At 50.4% G+C, this 22,554-nt stretch overlaps 1 protein-coding gene across 1 annotated transcript in view; it reads right to left on the bottom strand.

Annotated features, from left to right (window-relative positions):
* Mtcl2 (microtubule crosslinking factor 2) overlaps positions 1–22,554 on the bottom strand; it is a 70,760-nt gene that overhangs the window by 28,054 nt on the left and 20,152 nt on the right. Inside the window, exons 3-6 of the mRNA XM_087655267.1 lie at positions 18,542–18,700; positions 5,798–5,860; positions 3,911–5,086; positions 1,186–1,326 (exon numbers count right to left, since the gene is read on the bottom strand). Coding sequence (XP_087511393.1) covers positions 1,186–1,326; positions 3,911–5,086; positions 5,798–5,860; positions 18,542–18,700 — 1,539 coding nt within the window. The remainder of the gene's footprint in view (positions 1–1,185; positions 1,327–3,910; positions 5,087–5,797; positions 5,861–18,541; positions 18,701–22,554) is intronic.

Raw genomic sequence — 22,554 nt, forward strand, 5'->3', positions numbered from 1 at the left:
TATGAGGCATGTCTTGTACACCTGTTCTGTATTAAAAATCTTTGCAGATCGGGCAAGGTGTCATGTGCTTGTAATCCCAGCACTTGGAAGCTGGAGGCAGGAGGATGGTAAGTTTGAAGAAAGCATAATCTATATACTGAGACCCTGGCTCAACAAAGAAACAAAAAACTCTTAAATAGAAGTCAGGCTCCTGCCCCTGCATATCGCTCTTGAACTGGGGTTGGCACCATGCTTAGTCATAGCTACTCAGTAAGAATGATGGAAACTGGGGCTGGAGAGACTGTTCTTCCAGAGGTCCTGAGTTCAAATCCCAACAAGCACACAGTGGCTCACAACCATCTGTAATGGGATCTGATGCCCTCTTCTGGTGTGTCTGAAAACAGCTACAGTGTATTAATATATAATAAATAAATAAATCTTTAAAAATAAAAAAGAATGAGGGGTTGGGGATTTAGCTCAGTGGTAGAGCGCTAAGCGTAAAGACTTGGGTTTGGTACTTAGCTAGGGGAGGGGAGGAGGAATGATGGAAACTGAGTCAATGTGTAAATGAGATCAGAAAATGAGATCTAAGCATCTCAGGTTGTTTCCTCTTCCTCCTCCTCCTCCTATTCCTCCTCCTCCTCTTCCTCCTTCCTCCCTCCATCCCTCCCCTCTATGTATATCCATCTCTTGACTGGGGAATCAAAGCTAAGGCCTTCTGCATGCTAAGTACACAGCACTACGACTTAGCTCCATGTTCACACAGGGCTTTCCCTCTTCCTCCTTCACCATGGTTACGAGGATGCCCAGACCACCTTACTAGAGTTTGACAACTCTAATAATCAGAGAATCGTAGCTACTCTAATAATTCTAGGTGTTGCAGTAGAAAGCTGGGCCCATGGGCTGTGGACATGTCTAAGGCCACCAGACCAGCAGAATGGCTCACACACTCCTGCTGCCTGACACTGGGATTACAGTTTCATATTATTCCCTCCCTCCCCCCCCCCGCCCCCGTCTCCCTCCTTCCGTCTCCCTTCCCCCAGCTGTCAGAAGCTTAAAACCAAACAGAATTCTCAAATCCCATACCATCATCCTCCAAGGGCCACACTGCCTGCTCTCTGGAAGTCCTAGCCAATCGGCTTCCTGCTTTCTGGAGGTCCTAGCCAATCAGCTTCCACCCAACAGTTTCCTTCGGCCTAGACCCACCTCAGAGGCATAGGAATCATTATCTTCAGCTCGGTAAGGCCTGAAGTTCCGACTAGGGTCAGGCTTGGACTCCAAGTCACCAGCACGGAAGGCCTCTCGGATCCTAGGCTCCCATTCCAGCAGGTCTCTGAAGTCAGGTGGCTACAAGCAGAAGAGATCCATGGGAGAGGCCCAAGGAGTGCTACAAAAGTCCCCACCAGGCCTTAGCTCCATAATGGGCTTTGTTCACACGAGAGGGGGCCCAGGTGAATCGCCTTGAAACCTGGACCAGCCTCACCAGGGTGCATGGCCACAATTCATCTGCTTATTGCAAACGAGCAATGAGGCAAGCAGAAACACTAATTTTGTAAATGGTGAAGCCTTCTGAAACAATTCCATCACTCTGGGACCTGTGTGGTCCCTGCTCACTCTTACTTCAGGAAGACACAAGAGGGAGACTCAACGTGGGTCTTTCCACTTGCTTCAAGAAGCTATGTCAAGCCACAGCAGAGAGTTGAAGCTGCTACAGTACAATACAGTGCAGTGCCAAGGAAATCTCTTGCCATTCTCTCAGGATGAAAACCACTCCACTCCATGCTCTCTGCAGCCTAACCTCACAACTGCACCCTGTTCCTTGGACCTACTGTGCTCCTTCTCTTTATAATCTGAGCGTCTTCAAGATCTAGGACAAGTTCCTGGCTGATAAGTCCCTCTTCTGTTTGTCATATCACAGGCTCGACATACTGATTAATCCTCCTCACTAGGCAGTAAGGACCCTTAACAGTGGGAATCCTATACACATCTGGTTCTGCAGACCATCACCCGTCCTGGGCTAAGCACAAAGGGTAGGAACCATCCACAAGGTATCCCAGCAAACGGACAGGGAATGCAGGGCATGAGGAAACACACTGCATAGCAACAGTAGCTATAACCTGAAGCTAGGAGAGCAAACCCCCAAGCACATGAGAAGGCGTATGGGAGAGGTTCAGAAAGGCACTCGCGGGATACGGCTAGCCTCAAGCATCTGAGACATGTAACTGCAACGAAGAAACTGCAGCTCAATCCTGCACTTTGCTAATTTAATCTTTGAAATTTGTCTTGGGAGTTTTGTCTTGTTTCTGTTCTGTACTGGGGATAGAACCTGTGGCATCTGCTAAGGCTGGTCCTCTACCCCTGAGCCACATCCCCACGTGGCTGTTGTGTGAAGGCCCTATTGAACACCGCCCATCAAGTCTGTCTACAGAGGTACTGGCAGGAAATGGCAGCAGGGACAGGAGGCGTACGCTTATTTTTATCTTTGCTCCGAATGCTTACGTATCGCTTTGCAATAACGAGCTCTAAATGTTCTCCCAAGTGCCTCTTCTATTTTAGTTTTTCTAGGTAGTATGTCATAGATGTCAAGACTAAGCTTCTCAAAATCCACTCAAAAGGTTTAAAATACTTTTTAAGTTTACTATCATGGGCTGGTGGTGGGTGGTGGTGGCACACGCCTTTAATTCCAGCAGTCTGGGGACAGAGGCAGGCAGATCTCTATGAGTTCAGGGCCAGCCTGGTCTACAGAGTGAGTTTCAGGATAGCCAGGACCACATAGTGAAACCTTGCCTCAAAGAAAACAAAAAGGGGTGGGGACTGGGGAGCTGGTGAGATAGCTTACCAGGTGAAGGTACTTGCTACCAAGCCTGACGACCTGAGTTGATCCCCAGGACCACCTGAGAACTGACTCCTGTGACCACCATGTGTACACAACGGTTCTCCCTGAATCCCCCAAATAAGTGTAATAATTTTAGTTACAAAAGAGATGGGGAAAGAAGGAGCTGCCCTCAAGAAGTGGCTCAACAGTTAAGAACCATTAATGTTCTCTAAAAGGACCCGAGTTCAGTATCTACCACCCAGATCAAGAAGCTCACAACAGCGTGGGGGGCTCCAGCACCTTCCTCTGACTTCTGTGGGGCACACACACACACACACACACACACACACACACACACACACACACAGTCTGTCTCTGTCTCTGTCTCTGTCTCTGTCTCTCTCTCTCTCATACGTAAACTTTAAAAATGTTTTAAAAAGAAGGGACCGGGGATGTGGCTCAATGGTGTTTGCCTTATATGTATGAGGCTCTGAATTGTGTCCCCAGCACTGGAGGAGAAGAGAGGAGAGGGGAGGGGAGAAGAGGAGATGGGAGAGGAGAGGAGGAAGGGAGGGGAGGGGAGGGGAGGAGAGGAGAGGAGGGGAGGATAAGAGAGGAGAGGAAAGGGGAAGGACAGGAGGAGGGGAGGAGAGGAGAGGAGAGGGGAGGAGAGGAGAGGGGAAGGGAGGAGAGGGGAGGGGAAGGAAGGGGAGGGGAGAGAAGAGGTCAGAGGAGAGGGGAAAGGAGGAAAAGGGGGAAATCTAGCAAAAAGATAGGACCTCAGAATCAATGTCCATCCACAGTAAAGGCAACCTTGGCAGTTTGCATAGTCAGCAGCCTTATTCCTAGTTAGATGGGAATACATACATTTTTTTTCTACCTGTAACAGCAAATAGTCGGCGGGGTGAACACAGCCCATTTATATAAATCTCCAAGATGGATAAAAACCAGGAGGTTATCCTGAAGACCAGGGCTGCCTTGGGGCTAGTCATGTTCTAGGTAATGATCGGGACTGTTCCCTGCAGGGGAGTTGTGAAGTTGTGTCCCTCTGTCATATGCCTGGTTCAGAACATGTTTGTAATAAAAGTAACAGGACCCTGGCCTGTGCCCTCTTACCTGGAAGTCAGAGCCAAGGTCTTTGGACAGCATGATCTCCTTAGCGGGCCCCTGGGAGCCCAAGGCCGGCAGAGCAGGGAAGGGTTCAGGCTGCTCCTTGCCAGAGCTCCCCAAGGCCACATCTGCCTTGCGGGTGAAGGCATTCAGCTCCTGTTGCAAGACACTTAGACGCACCAGGATGGCATGGATAAGCTTAGCATCCCTAGGGCCCTCGCTGTTGTCAGGTGCCTCGTGCAATCGCAAGTCAGCACACTCATTGTCCAGGCATAGGCGGAGGCCAACTGAGAAGCCATTGGCATCAGCCACTAAGACGTCGATGGCCTTGCTGACCAAGGCGGCCTGCTCCCGTAGGCCGGGCAATGCCTCGGCCTCGCGGGCTCTACAAAGCCGGCCTGCGTGGGGCTCCAGAGTCTCACCCAGAGGGGCAGGCACGCACTGCGCAGAGTCCCCAGCCTCGGCATCGGTCTCCAGCATGGGGCGTGTGCTCTGGCAGGAGGCCAGGTCACAGCGCTGCAGGTTGGAGAGGAGCACGCGGTTCTCATACTGCAGCTTCTTGACCTTGCCGCTGAGCTCGCCGATCTGCAGCTTGGCGGCTGCCAGCTCCTCCTGCGAAGGCTCACTGAGCACGGAGCAGCTGTCCTCCGACAGCGTCACGTCCAACTCGTGCTCCGAGCGGTATTTGGCCAGCTCGTTCAGCAGCAACTTGTTCTGGTCCTCCAACTCTGCAGAGGAGCGCCGCAGCAGCTCAGCCTCCTCTTCCACAAACTGCAGATGTCGCCGCAGCTCGGCTAGGCTCTCCCCGCACTCACCACCCAGAGAAGAGAAGGACAGCCGGGCCTCGGGACCCCCGCCACCCCCGTGGTCCTTCATATCGTCCATCTCAGCCCGCAGGCCCCGGTTCTCCACCTCCAGCTCCACGATGCGTCGGCTCAGCAGATTGGCCTCCTCCTCCACCAGCTTCAGGTGCACCTTCAGCTCAGTCTCACGGGAATGCGGAGCGTCCGCCAGCTCCTCTGCGGACAAGGCTGCATCCAGGTCCCCATAGAGAGAGCGGTACTTGAGCAGCTCCTCCTTCATGCTGTCGTTCTCCTTAGCCAACTTGGTGAGTTTCTTGCACATGAGGGCCGACTCCTCCTTTGCAAAATGCAGCTGGCACTTCAGGTCAGCACTATCCTCCTGCAGCCCAATGGCGGCAACAAGGGAGGTTAGTGTCAGCTTGGACCCAGTCACAGGGTTCTGGGCTACCCTGACTGACCGTCTGAGAACACAGGGGTGAATCAGCATGGTTCTCTAAGGCCTGGAGGACACAGGGACATTGATATTAAGAGGCCAGAACACACTACCTACAATCTGGAAGTCTGGGAGCAGGTGACATTCTGACACGTGACTATGGCCATTCCTGCTAGAACTGCCCCATCTATAAACATTGCTCTCACACATGATGACTGTTAAATGAGAAAACGCACAAAAAGTGCCCAGTGCCCTGGCTGCTAACAGGGTTCTGGGCCTGGCCTGTGTGGGACACAGTGCTTTTACCCAGTTCTTACAACAAACCCACAGAATGGGATGGGAGGAAGAAGCAGACTGGAGAGGTGAAGTGATTTGTCTCAGTCGGGTGGCGATCAAGTGGGTAAGGGACTGATACACTTTGGATCTGTCTGTCCCTGTGTTGGGTTATCAACTTGTGGGTCCAGGAGTGTCTGAGTATGGGGTTAGAGTGGAGGAATTAAACTGGGGAAGTTGAGAAAATGCATAGGGGAGGAAGGTGAGGCAGGAGAGACCTTGGGAAGGGGTAGGGACCTCTGGGGACTACCCAGGATGCTTAAAGCTGGTCTGAGCCTGCAAACTACAAACTGCAGGGTGCGTGACGTGGAGCTGAGGACCCACCTGTGCAGTAGGCTTCTTATCAGTCTTCCCCAGAGATCGGGTCCCTCTTTTCTTCAAGGAATGCTAAAGGGAAAGAAGGAAGCAAACTGAAAGGTCACAAAGATGACACACATCCGAAGAGGTGTCACAAAACAGAGTCACAGTGAGGGTCTCGATTCAGCCGGTTAACCAGCACCCAAGGCAGAACCAGGGATCACTGAGCGCCTTGCACAGGGGAGACCGACCGGAAGTACTAGAGGAAATGGCTCGACGCCCCGGCACATGCGTGCAGTCCCCACTGCGCCCACTCTGGCCACTCTGTCCCCGTGGGCTGGAAATCAGAATTTGTACTCTTGTTCATCTTTGATGTTTTGGGTTTTTTTTTTTTTACCCCAAATTATACTATAATTACATCATTTTCTCTGTTCACTATCTTCCCTCTAACCCTTCTCATGTATCCCTTTCCCTGTTCTCATTCAAACCCATTGCCACACATGTGTGTTGCTGCATACGTGTGCATTCCTTTTTTTTCTTTTCTTTTCTTTTTTTTTTTTTTCCGGAACCGGGGTCCGAACCCAGGGCCTTGCGCTTGCAAATCCCCAATTCCTTATACGTGTGCATTCCTAAGTACATACATCCCGCTCACTCCAGATGTCTCTGGCCTGTATGTTTTCATGGCTGACACTTGTCTTTCGCCCACGAATCAGAGATTTCCCCGGTACACCTCAGAGGGTAGAGCATATAGCAGCGAACTAGACAAACGAGATGCCAAGGATGCCTCTTCAGGCCCGGAAGACCTCCAAGCTGAGGACCATTCTTGGTGGTACTCACCGGCTAAGGGGAGCACGTTACATGCTCTCCCTGGGTGGAATACACACCCAAAGACTAGCCCAGCCCCATATGCCTCGACCCCAAAGGGCCACTAGCTCCAGTTGAGACCATCTATGTGCTGTGACTCACTCCCTCACAGCCAAAGGGGCTCTTCCCTAAAACTGCATGCAAGTCTCTGCCTTACAGGAAGTAACATTTCATAGGACCTTGAACACAGGATAAATACTAACAAACGAAATATGGGTAGAAAACTAGAAACAGCACAGGAGACTGAGAAATGATCAAGAGAGACTAACAACAAATGAGGACTGAAAAACCCAGAAGCTTTGGAGAGGGGAATCAATGCATTGATTACACAGGCAAATGCCGCATCGAACACAAAATAGAGGAGGGCAAACCATCCTGTGCAGCTCAGGGACAGAGCACAAAGCCCTGGGTCCCATCCCCAGAGACACAGACAGACAGATGGATGGACAGATGGACAGACAGATAGATGAACGGGCAGTGAGATGGATGCACGTACACGCACGTGCGCGCGCACACACACACACACACACATTAAAAAACGGGCAATGAGCTGGAAGAAATATCTACAATAGGAAAGAGAGTTAGGAACACAAGAAAGAACATGAAGTCAGGCCCAGTGAGGCAGGACAATCATAAATTCAAGGCCTGCCTGCCGGTGCAACAGATTAAAACCTTGTCTCGTAATAAAAAGGCAAAAGAAAGACTAGGGGATACAGTTCACTGATAGAGGCCCTGTGTGCGTGGGACTCTAGGTTCAGAGAAGGAAAAAAAAGTTACGGACGGAAGACAAACAGATTTTTACGATAAGAAGACACCCAGAGCAAAGCTACCAAGGCTGCGCTTTTCACTGATCAGACTCGCAAAACCCTGGGCCACCTCACAACACGTCCTATTGGTGAGGCTCTAGCTAAACAACGAGGCTCATTTATTGCTGGCATAAGTGCAAAATGGCACAAGCCCCACGGTGGGGAGCCTGAGGAAACACTACAATAATAAGTGCGAGTTACTTGTTGTTTAAAAAGTCATTCACTTAGATGCATGATTCCGTTGACTGCTTCCTCCCGAGAGAGGGATGATTCACCAGCAGCATTTGAAACCACAGTTAGGTTGTTCTCAACTTTCTGAGTTGAGCTGCCCACTTGGGTTTCTTTTTTTTTTTTTTCCTTTTCTTTTTTTCTGGAGCTGGGGACCGAACCTAGGGCCTTGCACTTGCTAAGCAAGCGCTCTACCACTGAGTTAAATCCCCAACCCCCCACGTGGGTTTCTGAAAATGCTCCCCGGTGACTTTAAATACATGCTTGCCTCCAACCCTTACCTCTCATTCCCCACCCCTGTAGGCCAGCCACTGACATAAAACAAACCTTGTTTAACATTTACTTGTATTTTATGTATATGGGTGCTTTGCCTGCAGGCTGTGCATCACATGAGTGCAGTGCCCGTGGAAGCCAGAAGAGGGCACTGGATCTCCTGGAACTGGAGTTCCAGATGGCTGAGCTGCCATGTGGTGCTGGGAATTGAACTTGGATCCTCTGGAAGAGCAGCTAGGGCTCTTAACTACTGAGCCATCTCTCCAACCCTGCAAGCCGTGTTTTGCTGAAACAGAGAGGGGTAGGGACTTGACCAGAGTTCTACAGCAAATACAAAGCCAAGCTGAGACCAATTCTTGACAAAACTCTTGCCTTAGTTCCAAAGGCTTGGTAGGAGAAAACGTGTCTATGATTAGCCTGCATGCAGGGAAGAATCACTGGGGGGTTTAAGAAAACACCAATGACCAGGCACCATGTCAAAGATTCTGCAATAACTGTCCTGGGGTATGTCTCAGCCATCCAAGTTTAAAGTAGCTTCCCAGGTAAGCAGGTCGGCTTTATCAAGTGTGAAAGTGTGTCTGCATGGGTGCCCACGTGTGTGTACATGTGTGCGTGCATTTGTGTGTGCTGCACAAATGCACGTGTGTTCAGAACATCTCCATCACTTCATCTCAATTTCCTGAGACAAGGCTGCTCATTTTCCTGCATTATGCTAGGCTGGCTGCCAGAGAGCCTCAGGGTTCCTTCCTGAGTCTGGGGTAGGGGTTGGGGGTGGGGTTGTTGCTGTTGTTTTGTTTTTCATTTTGTAGTTGGTGGTTGCTTTTGGGTTTTGTTTGTTTGGTTTCTCATGACAGGGTTTCTCTGTATAGCCCTGGCCATCCTTGAACTCTCTCTTTTTTTTTTTTTCTTTTTTTTTTCGGAGCTGGGGACCGAACCCAGGGCCTTGCGTTTGCTAGGCAAGCGCTCTACCACTGAGCTAAATCCCCAACCCCTTTGAACTCTCTTTATATATCAGACTGGCCTTGAACTCAGAAATTCGCCTGTCTCTGCCTGCCAGTCCTGGGATGAGGTCACCTGATGGGTCTGGTGTTTTCACATCTTCTCAGCCCACTCTAAGTCCATCTTAAAACTCAATCAAGTCATAGAGAACTCTGGGAACACAAATGAGATGGGAAGGTGGAGATGGGTTTGAATGCGCCAGGCTACCAAAAGAGGACTTGGGAAGGGGATCACGAAACAAGCCCTTCACAAGAGCTGGTGTACCAGGGCAAGGGCTCTGGAAAGGAGAGCTCAGAGGGAGACTCCCAGGCAGTGATGGGGTGGTGCTCTGGGTCAGACTCAGCCTTTGAGAACTGGGCCTGCCATCACTGGTTGGGTGGTGCCTTGGCTGTGGCGTCGGTTCTGGAGAACACACACACTGAGGAATCCATGATTCAGGTGATCACAGCTCCACCAAGGTCCCCTGCTCCCAGGAAGGAAGCAAAGAACCTGGGTTATCTAGGGACCCCAAGAAGTTCAGGCTATCACATAAGCACCCATGAGATGATATAAAAAGCCAGTAAGAATGACTGAGGGTCGTGATAGTGGTTGACAAAAAGCCAGAACACTCTGTGAAGGGAAGGAAGAAACCTACAAATAAAGCCTCCAATCCAACATGGCCTTCAGATGAGAAATAGAGGAATAGACTGTGGTGTGTCCATGCAGTAAAAACTTATTCAGTCATGAAAGGAACAAGGTCCTGATGCCCAGGCAGCATGGGCACTGTGAAGACACCATATGGGGCAGGCTATCCTGTTGTGTAACAGTGTCCTCCCAGCTGAAAACATTCTATCTTACAGGAAGTTCCTTATGCAGGAAGACAACTCAAAATATGTTCAGGAAGTTCCTGAAATTGACCAGATTCACTAGGCTCCTTTTCTGCCAGAATAAGCATTAAAAGCAGAGTCCCTCTCTCATGAAATGAAGCTGAATTCCAAAGAAGACTCTCAGAGGAGAAAACTGCAAAGATGACTCTGAGAGCAGATCACCTGCCTGGAAGAATCAGAAAACAGCCTGGCTTTTGGGAAATGGCCTAGAAGTAGTTTAGACCAGAGTCACTAAGAAAGAACATGCTCTGACCTGTTGAGCTGCCTACAGGCTGTGCAGCATGCTCTAGGTTCCAGTTTTTGTGAGCTGTCACCAGTGCTGGATGCAGTGATCCGTGAGTCATTTCTGTTCCTGTAAGAAACCCCTCACCCGGGCTGGAGAGATGACTCAGTGGTTAAGAGAGCAGACTGCTCTTCCAGAGGTCCTGAGTTCAATTCCCTGCAACCACATTGGTAGCTTACAACCATCTGTAATGGAATCCAATGCCTTGTTCTGGTGTGTCTGAAGACAGCTACAGTGTATGCATATGCATGAAATTTAAAAAAAAAAAAAAGGGAAGAAACCGCTCACCCATACTCCTGTAAGTAACTCCAATAAAATGTGTTGTTTCACACATTGGACTAGGGTGGTATCTGTACTTTCGTTTGTCATGGGGTCCCAATCTGAGGTGAACACATATGTGTTGTATCTCCACAGGAAAAGTTTTATCACACAACAGGTACATGGCACCAGGTTTCATTTCCACAAAATGTCCAGGCCATACAAATTATCAAAGACGGAAAATACATTAATGGTACCCCAGAGCTGGGCAAGAAGGGAATGAGATGTGGCTGCTAAAAAGAGTGAGGTTTTTTAAGGGTGTAACAAAAAGGTCCTGGAGTCAGACAGTAAGGATGGATGCACAACTGTGCAGCCCAGTAACTGTGCAGTTTACAAGGTCAAACTTGGGCCAGGGAGGTAGCTCAGTAGTAGAGCATCTGGCTGGCCTGGGTTCAGTTCCCAGCGCTGCAAATAAGAAGAGCGAAGGCAGACGTCAGAGTGTGTGAATTACATCTCAGTAAACTGTTACTCAGAACCTGAAACTGGAGAACTGAGCACAGCGACACACATCTGTAGTTCCAGCGCTTGGAAACCGAAACAGGAAGGATGGCACAAGCTCAAGGCCAGCTTGTCTGCATAGCAAATTCCAGTCCAACCTGGTATTCAGTGAGTTCCAGGGGAGCCTGGACTACCTAGCAAGCCCTATGGGAAAGCAAAGCAGGAACACCCACATAACATAAAAAGTCTAGTTACAAAGCACATTTGTCAATGGGTGGTGGTGGCACATGCCTTTAATCCTGACACTCAGGAGGCAGAGGCAGCTGGATCTCTGAGATCGAGGCCAGCCGGCTCTACAGAGTGAGTTCAAGCACAGTGAGGGCTACACAATGAAATCCTGTCTTGAAAAACATACAAAAACCACCCTCCTTCCCTCCCCCCACCAAAAACCAACCAACCAACCAACAACAAAAAACCCCAGCAAAGCCATATATCAAGTAGACAAAGCCACGCCCCTTTCATGTTGGCCCCATCCTTCTCCCCTCCCTGAGGGATCTTTGCCAACTGATGCCTATGGAGCTCTGTCTAAACCTTCAGCCCTGTGATTAAGGTTGAAATAGACGGTGCTATTTGGGACTCTTTCCTTCCTATGCTTATTTGATTCTGTGATTTTTATTTTATTTTTTTTTTATAATAAGCACCTCAGACTAAAGAAAACCCAAAAGCATTCGGCATTTTAAAGGGCTCTCTCTCTCTATGCAACATGATCCTGCATGTTACAGAAACCCTGTGTGCAACCTAAGCCCCTCTTTAGTTATTTCTTTAAGACACAGAGAGGCACATGGCTAAGCACAGAGGAAGACCCAGAAAGACACAAAGTAAACTGTTAATCTCAGGTTAGGCGGATGAGAGGGGAGGGGCTTGGTAAGGCTTTGGTTACTTTGTATCCATTTAGACTAGCGCTGTCGTTTTGGATAGATTCCTTAGTCACAGGGTGAAGCTTCAGAGAGCACAAGAGGAACAGAGGGAAGCAGGAGGTCCCCAAATGCCTGCCCTCGGGGGCGGGCAATGCAGCCAGAATTTGCTGGAACCTTCTTCAGGGTCATGCCAGGTATGCGTTTCTGTGCCTTTGTGGGAGGATTTTTGCCTCATTAAGTTTATATTGCACTTTTAAATTTAAGGAAGCATTACACATACACCTAAAAAAATAATGTCTGTGCATACACAGAAAACCTTATGTGTGTGTGTTCACCCCTAAGTAGGAATCCCAGAGTAGTGGATTCCAAGAACCTCAGAAGGATTCTCCGTGGGGCTTAGAGCGTTCTTTAACTGCTGTGAATCTGTTGCGGGGGCAGGGAAGCACCTAATGTACATTTCTGCTTTCTCTAGAAAGCCTTTCCAGCAGGCAGACTAAGGCGGCAACCTCACAGAATGGAAGCAGGCAGAGAGCTCAAAGCTGTGCCTGGGGTTGGACCCTGTCCCACCACATGGAAACCATTTGGGCTTCTACTCTGCCCTGAGCTTAAAAGGGAAACCAAGGCAGGCTCCAAAAGCACAAAGACCACCCTCCCTCTGTTCAGTGGCAGCTGGCCGGGGCCTGAGGGACTGCTTGTCCCTCAAGGGAGCCAAGGTCTGTCAGAGCCCCTTTGTGCTGTCTCTAGGCCTGTGGAGGGTAGACCAGGACACCAGAGATAACGAAGCCATAAGGTCCGGGAGGACCCAGCCCATAGGCAGATTCCCTACCCTTCAACAAGGCATATGAGCAGCCTAGGGGATCCTTGAGAATCCCTGGCCCAACCCTTCTCAGCAGGAGCCTGAGGTCTCTCTTCCCCAGAAGCCTCCAGGTAGCACCCTAAATTCAGGAGAGAGCTGTCTAAGCTCTGTTCCCTCTGTCCCCAATATCTTGAGTGCTTCCTCACTGCTGACTCACCAACATAAAAGGGGGTCCATACAAGTCTCACTGAAACCAGATGGCTATGTGCACAGAACTGACAATAAAGGGGACCTGGATTGGGGCCCATCTCTAGAGTGAGGTATACTCCTTGCAGCATGGCCAAAATAGGCAGACAAGTCACATAGTCCCCTAGAGGGACCACCACTTGGATGGAGAAAAACATTTTTTAAAATTTAAGTTGTATAGTGTGTTTATGTATTATGGTATATGGGTGTGGTATATGCACACACCCTTATACACACATGGAAGCCAGGAGGTCGGGTGTCCTGCTCTGTGACTCCCCGCCTTGCTCCTTTGAGGCAAGCTTTCCCACGGAGCCTGGAGGTGATCAAACCTGAGCCATCCTCCTGTCCCTCAGGGTCGGAGTTACAGGTCTGTTCCGGATGATGTCCAACGTTTTACGTGGGTTGTGGAGATTTGAACTCAGATCATCATGCTTAGTCAGCAAGGTCTCCTAGCATTACAGCCAACCCGAAGTCAGGAAAAGTTAAGTTGAGACTCAACGGTTTTCGGAGTAGCTGTTCCTTCCATGTGCAGCCGCCAGCTCTGTGGGGAGAGCCCCTGTGCGAGGCAGCAAAGGCTTCTCCAGGCCCACAGCCAGTGGCTGGTTGAGATGGCAACGATAATAGCACGTACTGTATTTAGCAAGTGCCTACTCTATGCTGAGCACTTCCCAGCCTGCCTCATTTAATCTTCACAAACACCCCCAAGCTTACAGGACTCGCTTTCCCCTTTCTGTAAACAGAGCACTTGAGTGGCTGTGCCATCTGCCCAAGGTTGCAGTCGCTCTCAAGCAGACAGCAAGGCCAAGATTCTATACCCAGGTCTCCGTGGCTCCTTGGCTGGGTTTGCTCTGCAGCTCACACACTGGGGCCATAACACATTGTACAGCAGTAGAACCAGGCTCAACCCCAAGGGGTAGGAGGTGCTCTTCCCCACCCATCAAGGAAGAAATCCAGATGAGGAATCACAGATGTAGGCTCTGGGAAAGCCCTTTGATGAGTCAGGAGTGGAGCGCCAACTCCGTTAGGAGTCAGTGTGAGTGTGGCAGACCCAGGGCCCAGGGTCTAAATCCCCTACTTATCTTTCCCCCGATCTCATCCATAGACAGCAATTCTGTTCCTGTGTCAATCACAAAAACTTGAACATGATCATCCATCACAGCATTATTTGTGACAGTAAGAAAGCAGAAGCCACCCAAATATCTATCAAAGTAATTAAGGCACTCTACCCAACACATCGGATTATTACCCATGAGAAAAACAAGGTCTTCCACATGGACACCTAAACCCTGAAAACCTTGTTTGAGTAGGAGTGCCCACCACCAATGATCACGCATTGTTTGACTCCATTTTAATGCAATCTCCTGGTTGGATACATCAATAGACAGCGGGCCTGCAGTTGCCAGGGGCTAGAGGGAGAAGGGGTGGAGAGCGGCTGCTAACAGGTGTGGGGCTACTTACAGGAGTTATGGGAGCTTTCTGGAATTCGGTCCTGCTGATGACGGCACCCCAATCTATGAAACTGAACTGTAAAATGTTGTATTCTGTGGTCACTGAACTAAACTGTGATTTAAAAATGTCCAAGGAGTGGTACCTACGAAGCAGGGACAACGGAGGGTTAAACGGCAGGAAGGCACATGGGCGAGGCTGGGAGCTGTGCCTGGCACCGGGCAAGCACGAAGACACAGCGGCTATGTTAGGACAAATCAGGCTCACTCTGGCTCTCTGCCTGAAGACAAGGGGGATGATAGTGGGCATGAAGGGGCAGCTGCTGTTACCATTCTGAAGCGGTAGCCCAGCTGGGCCACAGTGCCACCGCAGAGAGCAGTGAAGACATGCCATCTCCCTTCTGTCTCGCCAAGAGCTGTTTCCACAGCAACAGCATCAGCCCAGGGCAGGGGCTCCCATTCCCAGCCCGGTGACAACATCACCTCATCAACCTGTGGGGATGGAAAAGGCGGAGCCCAAGGACTCGACTGTAGCTCAGGCAGAACTGCTGAGGGACCCCTGTCTCCATGGTAACCATGTCAGGAAGGAGAGGGAGGAGGAGAGGGCAAACAGCAAATAAACAGGCTCTGGAGCCAGCACCAAGCGCCAGGAGGTTACACAGGCTTCGGCCATCTGTTTCCCAGGAGTGAGAAGCGGTTTCTTCAGCTCCTCCTCTGTGTCAGGGTCCATTCTGGGACCTTTACATTAAAAACCTAAAATTTACATTTAAAGTTCCGCGGGTAGGGTGGCGTGGTGAGACACTTCATCGGGGAAAGGCAGCTGCCACCAACCCTGACGACCTGAGCTGCACACCTGGGACTCAGGGTGTGGAAGAGGAGAACCAACTGCTTCAAGCTGTCCTCTGACCTCCACATGCCTACTGTGGAGCACATACGCAAACACAGATACAGACAGACAGACAGACAGACAGACACACACACACACACACACACACACACACACACACACACACACAGATACACATACATGAAATAAAAGAGTTCAAATGTTGTAAAAATTTTAATCTCAAGGAGCACCTAAGTATGATCTTGTTTCGTTTTGCTTAATCAAGACAGGGTCTTACTATGTTATCCCAGCAGCTTTTAGATACCCAGACCTCAGCCATTTCCTCCCTCAGCTTCCCTGTAATGGGACTATAGTTCTCACCATGTCTTGTTTAAGTCCTTTCTTCTGAGGCACTGTCCCCTGTATCCCAGGTTTTCCACACATTCCGTACATAGCCAAGGATGACCCCAAGCTTCTAACCGTCATGTCTCTATCTCCTGGGTGTCTCTATCTCCTGGGTGCGGGGTGACAGATGTGCAGAGCCGTGCCCGTTTTACTAGGAACTGTGTATTGAATCCAAGAGCTCATTCATTCTAGGCAAGCACTCTACCAACGGAGCTGCAGTCCCAGTCCATTCTTATTTTATTCTTTGGTCTTTGAGAAAGCCTTACATTGTAGTACAGGCTGGCCTCAAATCACAGAGTCCAGCTGGCTCTGCCTCCCAACGACTATGCATATTCTTATTATTTAACTCCAGGGACCTGGACAGGTGGCTCAGCAGTTAGGGACCTGGACAGGTGGCTCAGCAGTTAGGGACCTGGACAGGTGGCTCAGCAGTTAGGGACCTGGACAGGTGGCTCAGCAGTTAGGGACCTGGACAGGTGGCTCAGCAGTTAGGACCTGGACAGGTGGCTCAGCAGTTAGGGACCTGGACAGGTGGCTCAGCAGTTAGGGACCTGGACAGGTGGCTCAGCAGTTAGGGACCTGGATAGGTGGCTCAGCAGTTAGGGACCTGGACAGGTGGCTCAGCAGTTAGGAACACTTGCTTCTCTTGCAGAGGAATAGTTCTAGTCCCAGCTCCCACACTGAGCATCTTACAAACAGTACAGCTCAAGTTCCAGGGATTCCAAGGCCATCTTCTGGCCTCTGCAGGCACCTGGACACACATGGTGCACCGTCAGACAAGCAGGCGTGCACGAGCACACACACACACACACACACACACACACACACACACACACAGAGATACACACATATACACATATATACATATATATGCACACATACACACACATACACACACACATACCCACACATATATACACATATAAACACAGACACATATATACACACATATGCACACATACACACACAGCCACACATATATACATACACATACACACATATATACCCACACACACAAAACACACATACACACATACATACCCACATACATATACACACATATACCCACACACATATATACGCATACACACAGAACACAATACACACATACATACTCACATATATATACACACATATACCCACTTATGCATACACACAGATATATATACACGTACACACACATATACACATATAAATACAGACACATATATACACATACATAATACACATATACACACCCACAAACACACACATACACACACAGATAAACATACTCTGCAGCTTGGGCAGGTCTAGAACCTCCCCCTTCAACCGCCAGGTCTAGCTTCATAATTTCCTTCCCTGGTTTGCAGCATACCTTGGAGAGTTTCTCATATCAGTACATATTTTTCTACTTTTTAACATGTGGGAAAGGTTATATAATATAAATGTATCCTTTTAAACATTCTATTTTACTGTGAAAAAATCTATTTAGCATTAGAGTTACCCTTCTTGACCTTTATTTTGGTTTTTCTGGTGCTAGAGATTGAACCCAGGCCCCCTTTTAAAGACGAGGTCTCATAGACCCCAGGGTGGCCTCAAACTCACTATGTAGCTAAAATGACCTGAATTCCTAAATCCCTTTCATCGCCCCAACCTCACTCCCCCCTCCCTGTTATTCTCACTCCAAACTCCCTTAAACAGTGAGCCTCGCTCCCTCCTCTCGATCACCGAAGAGCTCTGCTCCCCGTCCCATGAATCTCACTACTCTAGGTATCTCAGATAAATGGAACTTTACAATATTGACCCTTTGCTTTTCGGCCGGAAGGCTTGAACCCAGGGCCCCCCATGCTCTTCCACTGGGCTGCATTCCTCTTAGGGATCCAGAAACTGCCTCCTAAACTGGTACTATTTGCACACTGGCACCACAGAGGAAGAAGCTGGGACTTGGAGGGAGAAGTGGCTTCAGACATTGTCTCTGCCGAGGAAAGGCCGGATCAAACCCAGCAAGCTCAGTTTCCCTACCTGTGCTCACCACCAGATATGAAAGAGACAAGATTGTGTGGGATGCACAGGCGGCCCACAGGCAGCAAGAAGCCTCCCTCCCAGCTCCACAGTGCGGTGCACTCCACAGCAGCCCTCGGGTGCACTCCACAGCAGCCCTCGGGCCGCTCCTGCTCTCTCCACCCTACGGGGCTCTGGCACATAGCACCAACATGCCCAGTGGGAAGGACAGCCACAGGACCGCTCTGCCCTGGGGACCGTGATGTCTCCCTCCTGAACTTCTGGCATGCTGGGCCTCTTGGGAAACAGATCGGTGCCCCCAGAAGAATGTTCAGCCTTGGATACCTCATGAGCAGTCAACCAGCTGAGGGCCAGCTATGCCTCTGGGGCCAGAGGACACCGACTGCTTGGACTACCAACCCCATGAGGAGTGGAGAGTTACCCAGGCTTTAAGCACCACCTGGACTAATGGGTTTCCACTGTGAAGTCCCCTGTAGCCTGCATGACCTTGAGAACCTGCCTCGCTCTTCCTAGACGGATGTTGTTTGCTTGACCACGGAACAATCGCAGTTTTGTTGGACCTTTGCAAAGGTTTCTGAGAGAAACTGTCCTTACGTGAGCCTAACACACAGCTGGAGAAGGTTACAGCAGAAGGAGGTGCTCACATCAACCAAGACTGGGGACATGGGGTCTTGAAGTCACATTCAGAGGCAGAAGTAGGAGACCAGGCTTAGCATCCTTCTCAAACCAAGGGGCCACAGCACACTAATTCCTGAAATGTCTGCAAACGAGCCAGCCAGTGGCCCTGTCAATGACCAGGGAACCAATGCCAAACCTTATAGATAAGGAAACTGAGGCACAGAGCCAGGCCCATGCCAGGCATGGCTGAGCATACCATCAGTGAATCCCAGAGAGAGTCACCAGGGTTGAATACAGATTAGGTGCTCAGCAGATGCATGCTGGAAGAGTGACTGAAGAAAAGGCGCTGTCAAGGCACAAGGGGACCCATCTCGGTCCGTGATCGACCAGGCGGGGATACGTATCGCACCAGCCCCAGCGGGGCTACTACAGTCCTCACCTCTCTGGGACGATCCAGCTCTGTCTGCAGCACCTGCTTGGCCAGCTCTGTCTCAATGAGCCTCTGTCGAAGCCCCTCGTTCTCTTCCTCCAGCCTCATCCGCTTCTTCTCCACCACCTCCAGCTCCTTGTGAAGCCGCATGGAGATGTCCTTGGAGACCTGAGCCAGGGTCGGGGGGAGAAAGAGGGGGCAGGTTCAAGCTGGAGGAGGACACACCTCGAGTCTCAGTGAGCATCCCTCCCCAGTTACAGAGTCACCTCTTCACTCTCACTCAGCAAAGAGGTCCTAACAGTCACCAAGAGCCATGAATCTAGGGAGTCACAGATGCAAACCCAGGCACCCCAGCTCCCAGTATGCTGCTCCCCAAAGCTGTGATGATCTTGTTTGATGGCTTTACATTCAGCCAGAGCGGTGCTGGAGTCTGGACCCAGCCTTGTTTCTCTCTGGCGATTGCTCTACCGAGAAACAATACCACCAGCCCTGTCTTCTCCACAAGGGCCTGAAAGGAAGAGAGCTGGTTTGCAAACCCAGTACAAAAGGGGTAGTTTGTGACCCTCGGCAAGTCATTTCCTGGCCTTGTGCCTCAGTGTTCTGGACATAAAATGGGCGCGGCAGTAGCAAGACAATCTCCGGGCCAACAGCGGGATCAGATCAGCTGTTGCTCACAAAGCCTTCAGCCAGTGCCTGCCACAGTGAGTGTCTAGTGACTGGTGGCTGCCGCTCCAGGGAACTGGTGTCCAGAGACAGGCATGATTTGCTGGAGGTCACAGTGACCCTGAGGCCTGTTCTGGGATGAAGAACATGCTAGAATGACAAGGCTGGGCAAGTGTCCAAGTCATCCCTTAGATGTAGCTAACAGAACAGCTGTCTCTAATCCCAGGTACAGGCTGGGGGGGAAAAACACCCTCAAATCTGGAGGATTCCCTCTGTCCTGGCCCTGCTGATGGGTGTGGGAAGGCAGGGCAGGGGAGCTGAGGTGGGGTGAAGGAAGCCCTCCAGAGCTGGAATATGCAAATAGGTGACACTCCCCAGGCAGGCTGGGTCCTGCTAACACCTACCTACTAGATGCTGTGCTTTACTAAAGGTCAGAGCTGAAGTGACTTTCTCAGGGGCACACACAGTCAGCGTGCCAGGGCTGGGCTGGGCCTGGCCTTGTCCCTGGGGTTTGGAGGAGTCAGCATAGCCAGAGCCCCTGAGGAGCCTGAAAGCCTTGTGGGCAAGACCTGTGTGGCACAGACAGCCCAGCACCCCAGGCTGCCAATGTCGGAAATGACTGTGCTTCCCTCCCCCTGGAAGGGAAGAGGCCCTCCCTGGCTCTGCCCTCTGCCTGGGCCGAAGCCCAACTCAGCACAGACCCCTTTGGCAGTGTGCAGGGTAGGCCAGGAAAAATAACAGTTGAGAGGAAACTGGGCACAGCTCGCCTCCCTCCTCAGCCCCACTGCCCCCTCCAGCCTGGAGATCTCTGAGGAGGCCAGACGGAGGCCCACAAGCCTCCCCTGTAGCCACTGTGGGCCACAGAGCTTTCTCTACCCTTCAATATCAAAAAAAGAAAAAGATTTTGCCGAGGAGAAAACGTGATTCAAACTCAGGGCCAGAACTCTGAACATCTGGAGTCTGAGTTTGGTCAGCAGCAGATGGGTGGACACACTGTTCCTGGGGGCTGCTAGAGCGAGCAAAAGGCATCGCTGGTGCTTGACTGGTGGCTGGAATCCAGAAGGTGCTCGAAAAATACAAAGCTCCTTATTTTCTATTATTTTAAAATAATTCAGTCTATTCAGTGTGTTACAGAAGCTGTATTTATTTCATGGTTTCTTGACCTATTTTTGACTGTGTAAAATATTTAAGAGCTCGTAATGCAGCTCAAAGGCACAAGGTCAAAGGCCATCTACACAAGGATTTTGATTTTTAGGCTGTGCTGGGAATGGCTGGACTTTTGTGCATTCTTCCGCTCAACTACATCTCCAGAGACACAAAAAAGTTTCCTCCCCAGAATGGCCCTGAGCTTGCTACTAGCCAGGGATGGCCTTGAACTTCTGATCTTCCTGCCTTTGCCTCCCAAGTGCTGTGCTAATCCCAGTATGCCACCTAGCGAGTTTATGCAGTGCTGAAGACCAACCCCAGGGCTTTGTGTCTGCTAGGCAAGCACTCTGTCAGCTGAGCCACAAACAAGTTTTCTTTCTTTCTTTTTTTTTTAAAAATGCATTCCCATGATTATTGCTTTGCCTCTTTGGTTTTATCCACCTTGGCCCAGGCTTAAGGTTTATCATTCATTCATTCATTCATTCACTCATTCATTCATCTGGCCTTGGTACTGGGGTGAAGTGGTGAACAGGGCCATGGCTACCTGGCTTCATTCACATTTGTCCCAGCAACAGCCCTGGGTTCACCATACATTAAATGCCTAATACATGCTTGTTGGGTAAACAAATCAAGACCCAGAACTTGAAAAGGGAGGATGTGTGAGAGATGAACCTGCCCTAGCAGGGTGGAGGACACTCTCCTCCACTGTCCCTGCCCCCCTCCAAAGAGGGACACTGGGACCAAGGGTCCTCTCCCAAACATGCCTCCATAGGGGTAGGAAGTGCTCTGTCTCTCCACCATGGCCTACCTGGGAAGCCCATCCAGTCACCATCAGAATTCCTGGATCCTCTCCCATCTCCATGGATTCCATGTCCCCAGAGCCAAATGTTAAGAAAGCTCTGTCCCCCGGGAAGTGGCAGCATTCCAAACAGAAAAGGCCACAAACTTTCCCTGCATCTAGTGCCTTGCAGCCTCCGTGAGAGTCAGGAAGGAAAGGGTACCACCGCCATCTCCCCATCAAGACTTCCAATGGTCCCAGGGCCCTGGGCTCTCACAGGCAGGTCACTTATAGAGTCAGTTAGCTCCTCCTTAAGCAATAACCACGGGCTCTTCTCACACTCGGGACATATTTTATGTTAGCTTTAAATCCCAGAAAGGAAAGGGCAGTTGCCCAAGGTCACATGACTAGGAAGGTACCAAGCATGGGTCAACTCTGAAGCTGATGGGGGGTGGGGGGGGACAGGACTTGAAGGAATACAGCCGTGAACAATGCCCTGTCAACAGCAAGTCCTAACATGGCTTTCTATGCCAAAGAGCCTGCAGGGCCGCATGTGCCTGTCTCGTTAGGCCCACAGTTACACCCAAAGGAGAGGGCCGGGAGACTAAGAGAGGAGAGGCAGCCACAAACAAATGTGCTCAGCCATGAGGTCACTGTTTACAGTGCTGGCCCTGGTCCCTGCCCAAGGCCATCAGCAGCAGGCGGCCCCCAGCTCCTGGGTAGATCAGCCTCTGGGCTCCGAACCTGGGACTGCAGTATGTCCCTGTGGCTCTGACCTTCCAGGTGAGAGATGAGAAGCAGAAGCAGCACCCTAGGCCAAGCAAACATCCTGAGGCATGAGTGACCAAACTCCAAGATCACATGATGGGTGTGTCACCCTATTCATCGCAGAGGGAAACTAAGACTCTAAGGAGTGATGCAGGTCACCCAGGACACAGAGCCAAGGCCAGAGCATCCTTATGTAAGGATGGGGTTCATATTAATGACATGTTCTGAGGCTTTCTACAAGAAAAGCAGTGGACCCCAGAGTCCCCCAGCCGTGACGCCCTCCCATCCCGTGCTCAGCTGACTGGTGCCACACCTACCACACAGGACACTATTTCTTAATTTCATTTTACATTCATCAAAGTCTGTATAGGATACTAAACTTATCTTCATGTTCCATAGTGGATCAGAGATGGGAAGCAGCTTATCCAAGCCCACATAGCCACAAAGTAGCCAGACTGTCACGATAGACAGTCTCCTGCTGAGGGTCGGAGAGCTCGTTAACTGTGTGGACCAGCAAAAAGTGAAAGCCTGGGAGGGTTGCTCTAGGATGGCGGCTGGGGATCTCACTAATAACACACCAGCTCAATAAAACCACCCAAGCTCAAAAGCCCTAAGGGCATAGGGCCAGGGAGCCTGCTGTGCAGGAGAGGAATCCCTAGGCATACCC

This window comes from Rattus norvegicus, chromosome 3, assembly GCF_021556685.1.
Source record: "Rattus norvegicus strain SHRSP/BbbUtx chromosome 3, alternate assembly SHRSP_T2T, whole genome shotgun sequence".
NCBI classification, from domain to species: Eukaryota; Metazoa; Chordata; class Mammalia; order Rodentia; family Muridae; genus Rattus; species Rattus norvegicus.